This window comes from Chaetura pelagica, unplaced genomic scaffold (genome assembly GCF_000747805.2).
Source record: "Chaetura pelagica isolate M959 unplaced genomic scaffold, ChaPel_1.0 scaffold20, whole genome shotgun sequence".
Lineage (NCBI taxonomy): Eukaryota > Metazoa > Chordata > Aves > Apodiformes > Apodidae > Chaetura > Chaetura pelagica.
Genome location: NW_009951958.1, coordinates 2,387,346 through 2,392,389, shown reverse-complemented (window position 1 = coordinate 2,392,389; position 5,044 = coordinate 2,387,346). Strand labels below are relative to the sequence as shown.

At 38.4% G+C, this 5,044-nt stretch overlaps 1 protein-coding gene across 1 annotated transcript in view; it reads left to right on the top strand.

The window, feature by feature from the left end:
* The window catches only part of FETUB (fetuin B), a 10,065-nt gene that overhangs the window by 4,739 nt on the left and 282 nt on the right, over positions 1-5,044 (top strand). Inside the window, exons 3-8 of the mRNA XM_010000102.1 lie at positions 1-49; positions 1,354-1,441; positions 1,927-2,093; positions 3,013-3,126; positions 3,965-4,054; positions 4,915-5,038. Of these exons, the coding sequence (XP_009998404.1) occupies positions 1-49; positions 1,354-1,441; positions 1,927-2,093; positions 3,013-3,126; positions 3,965-4,054; positions 4,915-5,038 (632 nt within the window). The remainder of the gene's footprint in view (positions 50-1,353; positions 1,442-1,926; positions 2,094-3,012; positions 3,127-3,964; positions 4,055-4,914; positions 5,039-5,044) is intronic.

Below are 5,044 nucleotides of genomic sequence, written 5' to 3'. Positions count from 1 at the left end.
CAGCAGGAAGTTGTGGAAGGACTGTGCACCCAGACTTGCTCATAAAACTGTGAGGATTTTATTTTCTTATTTCAACTCCAGTATGATGAGTTACTTGGGTACTATTGATGACAGCAAAATCTCTACATGTGTATTTTACTAGGCAGCAGAGCTCAGAAGAAATAAACACCCCTTTTTTAAGTTCCACAGTTTTCCTCTCTACTTTCTAATCAGTTTATACACTGCTAAGATTTATTTTTAAAACTGAAAATTAAAAGTAAGTTTTTCACCAGAGCTAATAAGCAGACATTGCTAAACAGCCACGGTAGGACACAGCTTAGAATAAAGGGTTTACTTTTTATGGAAACACTGCAAGTGTCAAGTAGGGAATAAAATAAACTCATTTTTATTTAACATGTGATTGTTTAGTTTAACTCCACTTCTATTCTGACAACTTTGCAAAATTTGCAGTGAGAGAGGAGAAAAAAGAAAGCTCAGCAAGATAAGCTGCAAAGACAGAAACTGATCTAAGGCTGTTGCTACAAGTGCCCAAAATGACTCTGAACAAATGAAAAAAAATCTTTTAAAATTCAGAATGACAAGAAAAAAGCTTCACATGAAGAACAAACCAAACCAAACCAAAAAGTTAGGATTAAGTTGTTCTGGGACAATAAGGTTACACTTTTTAACAAAAAACTGGAAAAAGTAAAAAGAATTCTGCTAATGTCTGCCTACAGTGCTTTCAGAAGGAAAGGGGTGCACAGCATATTTACTGGATATAGTTTCTGTGAAGTCAAGAAATGTATGTTCTTGAGGCCTCGGTCATTCATACATGTGCCAATATTTAAGAAGCACACAGAGAATATACATTCAGGGACAATGGATATTAATATGCCAGTATTTTTTTCTACCATGAAGTCAGAGTCACTTTGTGTGCAAGAGTGATGGAGATAGGGAGAAGAAGGAAGGTGGAAGACAGGTGACTGGACCAATCACTCTGAGCTGATCTCCAGGTTTGAGCTCTCTGGGTTCTAGACACAGACCCAGCTCCTGGTGCAGGGCCTGTCAGGGAAAGTACTCAGTGACATTTGGGCACTTTTTAGCTGCCAGAAGAGTGACCTTGTGTTGGCCATCCTGCAGACAAACACTGCACCTGTACAACTCAGGCTTACACCAGGGGAAGATCTGGCCTTTTGTTTCTAAAGGAGATACTTAGAAATGGGTTTCATTGCCATTTAAGTATTAACACAACTTTTTTTTTTAAAAAGAATGTCATGACTGTAAGGAGAAAATCAACCATTCACTGTCTTGGAACTAGGTGAACAATGCAAGGGGTGCAATATTAATTGTTTCTAAATGTTTATATTGTTCTAGGTTTATGGTCAATGCAAAGCAGCTATCTACATTAATCAGGCAAGAAATATTGCTCATCTGAATACTTATGAGTGCACTTTACAACCAGGTATGTCTTTATTTAAAACACTCACTTTAAGAGAGGACTGGAAAAACACTCTTTGCCATATAGCATTACTTCAAATTTTAATTCCAACCATGGCACCACACCACCTCTATTAGCTTTCAGCTGTCATCATTTTTGCAAGTGAATGATCATGAGATCAGGGTTCTCCTGCAGCTCAAAGTAGCGCAGCAATTACCCTCTGGTCCAACAAGCATTTTTACGGGTTTATGAAAGGCAAGTAAAAACAGCAAACTGACTGTCAGCAGGTTGAACTTTTTTCTGCAGCACCTCTGCCTCGACTGTAGCATTTTTATGGGTCTGCAAATTCATAAATCACGGAATGAATTAAACCACATATGGTTACTCCATTGGACTGGATGGCAAGTGGGAAGGGTTGGGGGCATAGATGCATGTATATTGACCTACACTATCAACATGGTCTTATGGTTATGCTTTTGCTAATGATATTGTTTTGTTTGAATAAAAAGTTCCACGTAGACATATTTGGAGAATATGTCCTGACTGCCCAGTTGATGACAGTCCAAGTGAGCCCAAATATTTGGAGGCTGCTGTGCAAAGCCTTGCCAAGTTCAATGAAGAGAGTGAACACTCGCATTATTTCTCTGTTCTTAATGTCACAAGAGCATCAATGCAGGTAAGCCAAGGCTCCTCTGACTTGCTTTAGCCCTCAAGAAGCATGGATCCACCTGGTTATACTTTCTATGATTTGTTACATCTTACAGACTGTTTAGAATTTTTATCTGTACAGTACAGAGACTACTTCTATGAAAAATTCTCCTGGGAAATGAGGATCTGCATTGATCCACTTTGACTCCATTTATTGCAAAAAGAAGGGCCTTATGCAAAACTCAAGACACTTATTTGCATTCCAAAGTTTAGGAAAACTTCACTGTGAGCTCTTTATTCTGCTACCACCATGAATTAGTGACTCCCTAATAGAAAGCATTTAATAAAGCACAGTAATCCTTTCCAACACATATCTATAATTCACTGAATGAGTTTCAACATGGTTTAAAACTAATTTTATCTCCTGGCTAAATCCTTTCTGTTTACCACAGAAAGGTGATAAACATCTGCTTATCTGCTCTGTCTAAAATTCACAGTGTGGTTTTCACTCTGTCTCAAACTGTTAGATATTACTACAATACAGTATTTAATAGCTTTAATTTTCCAACTCTGAGGTACTTGCATTTCAGAAACAGAAAAAGTGTTCATTAAGCAGCCAGAAATTATGAACAAGGGACTGAAGAGGGTCTTTGGATATGTAGTTCTATATGGACGGTAACTTACTACAAAAGTCAAAGTAATTTCTACTATAGGTAATCCATGAATTACTAAGATTGTGTGTATGTAAGAAGTAAAAAATAACCAGGCAATAAAGCAGCACTGGCAAAAATTATTTATCCTGTAACACAACTAACAGTAATGCCTCAAGTAGAAGCTGCTCCATCCATACTTGGCAAGAGTTTTACATCTATTTCAAGGTCTGTAAAACTCTTCCTTATTCCTGACACATGCAGAAGGTCTAATTGCCACTCATCTCTCATTAACAGTGGGTCATTGGCCCTGCACATTTTGTGGAGTTTTTAATTCAGGAGACATCCTGCTCCAAAACTGACACGATTGCTGACATCTCCAAGTGCAAGCCCCTTTCATCAGAACTGGCTGTAAGTACTTTTCCTTGCATAAACACCTATTTTTCAGATATTGTTATTCCTCAGTGAATCCTTAGCCTGCCCCTTTGGTTCTTTGCAGACAAGAATCAAAGCCCACAGGTGTCTTTTTACGGGCTGTAACTCTGTATTTTCTTGCCACTGTACAAACAGCCTTAGAATAGAGAAAACATTTCAGTAAAAGTTCTGAATTCTTACCTAGAAGTCCAGGTACAAAGAAGACAGAAAAAAAATGCCATCCAGAAAAAGGTGGGGTAGCTATCAGCTTACTAAACTGAATGATTCTTAAGATTTTCTTCCAAGTAAACATAGACAATAAAACACAAGCAATGCACAAAAACTATATTCATTGTACAATCAGGTTAGCTAAGGAAAACATTTAGGAACCAAGACATGCTGCCAAAAGATAATACTTCAAGCCTCATCTTAACTGAGAGCCAAGCCATGTTACCTAGAGCCCAGTAAAAACACAACGATTAGAAACAATATTTTTTCATAGTTTCTTTCACTTTTATGGTGTGAAATATTATGTTCTATTACATAACTTGTGGATATTCTGCTCCAGCAGAACTGAAGTATTCTGTTGTAGCTGGGCCTTAAATGACCAGCTCAGTTTTACTACTATGTTACCCAACACTCCTTTGCAAAACATAAAGACCTTTTCAAAATGCTTCCTGCCTTTGTAAGCTTGCCAATCCTAAAATAAAAGTCTGCCCAAACTGTTTATCCCTAGAAATACATGTAGAAGCTTTTCATAATCACTTCTTTTACAAGATAGGAGCTAATTATCAGTGCTACAATGGCAAAAAATGCTTGCATTTTCTTCTTCCAGCAAACAGGTTTCTGCAAAGGCTCCGTAACAAAGAGTCATTTGGAACAAAAACAGTTTGTCACAGTATCATGTGAAATCTACAGTCTGCAGGTATTTCTTAATCTGATGTTATTATTGCAAGAATAATACTCTTTTACAAAACAAGAACTGAACTCTTGAAAGCCCAGCTGTTTTTAAGTTTTCTTATTCACAAATACATGGGCTTCAAGAAAGTGGTAAGGCCAAATCAGGAAGAAACCTCTTTTGTGGTAAAAGAGACAGTTGCTGGGAGAGAAGAGAAGGCTCTGGCAAGACCTTATAGCACCTTCCAGTACTTGAAAGGGGCCTACAGGAAAGCTGGGGAGGGGCTTTTCATCAGAGAAGATAGTGATAGGACAAGGGGTAATGGTTTTAAACTGAGAGAGGGGAGATTTAGGTTCGATATTAGGAAGAAATTATTCACTATAAGTGTGGTGAGGAGCTGGAATGGGTTTCCCAAGGGGGGTTGTTGATGCCCCATTCCTGGAAGTTTTTAAGGCCAGGTTGGATGAGGTTCTGTGTGACCTGGTCTGATGGGAGGTGTCCCTGCTTATGGTAGGGGGTTGGAACTTGATGATCTCTGAGGTCCCTTCCAATCTTAATGATTCTATGATATGATTCTATGGATAACAAGGCAATAGAGTAAGTACAGAGTCAATCATACTGAATGTCTTCAGACCACTTTACAAAGACATTGTAAATAATAAGGGGAATGAAAAGAACAATAACTGTGTAGTTACCCAAGTTTTGTGCACCCATCTCAACTGGCGTAAGAAATAGTTCCATCTGTCTACCCTCTGAGATTCTGTTCTGCAGCTGCTCTTTGCAGACTGGAATTACAGCAGATCCTTAGCATGAAAGGTGACCTTTTTCATATCTGAAAGTGTAAGTAATGGTTTCAGTACAAGTAATGCTTATTGCCTGTTATTTAGGATCCTGCCACTGACAAGGAGAAACAGCAAGATAATCAGACACCTGGAAAATCTAGCCAGGATCATCAACAAGTTTCCACCTCAGAAGACAGTCCTTTCTCCCCACACCTATTAAAAACAGTGGGCTGGG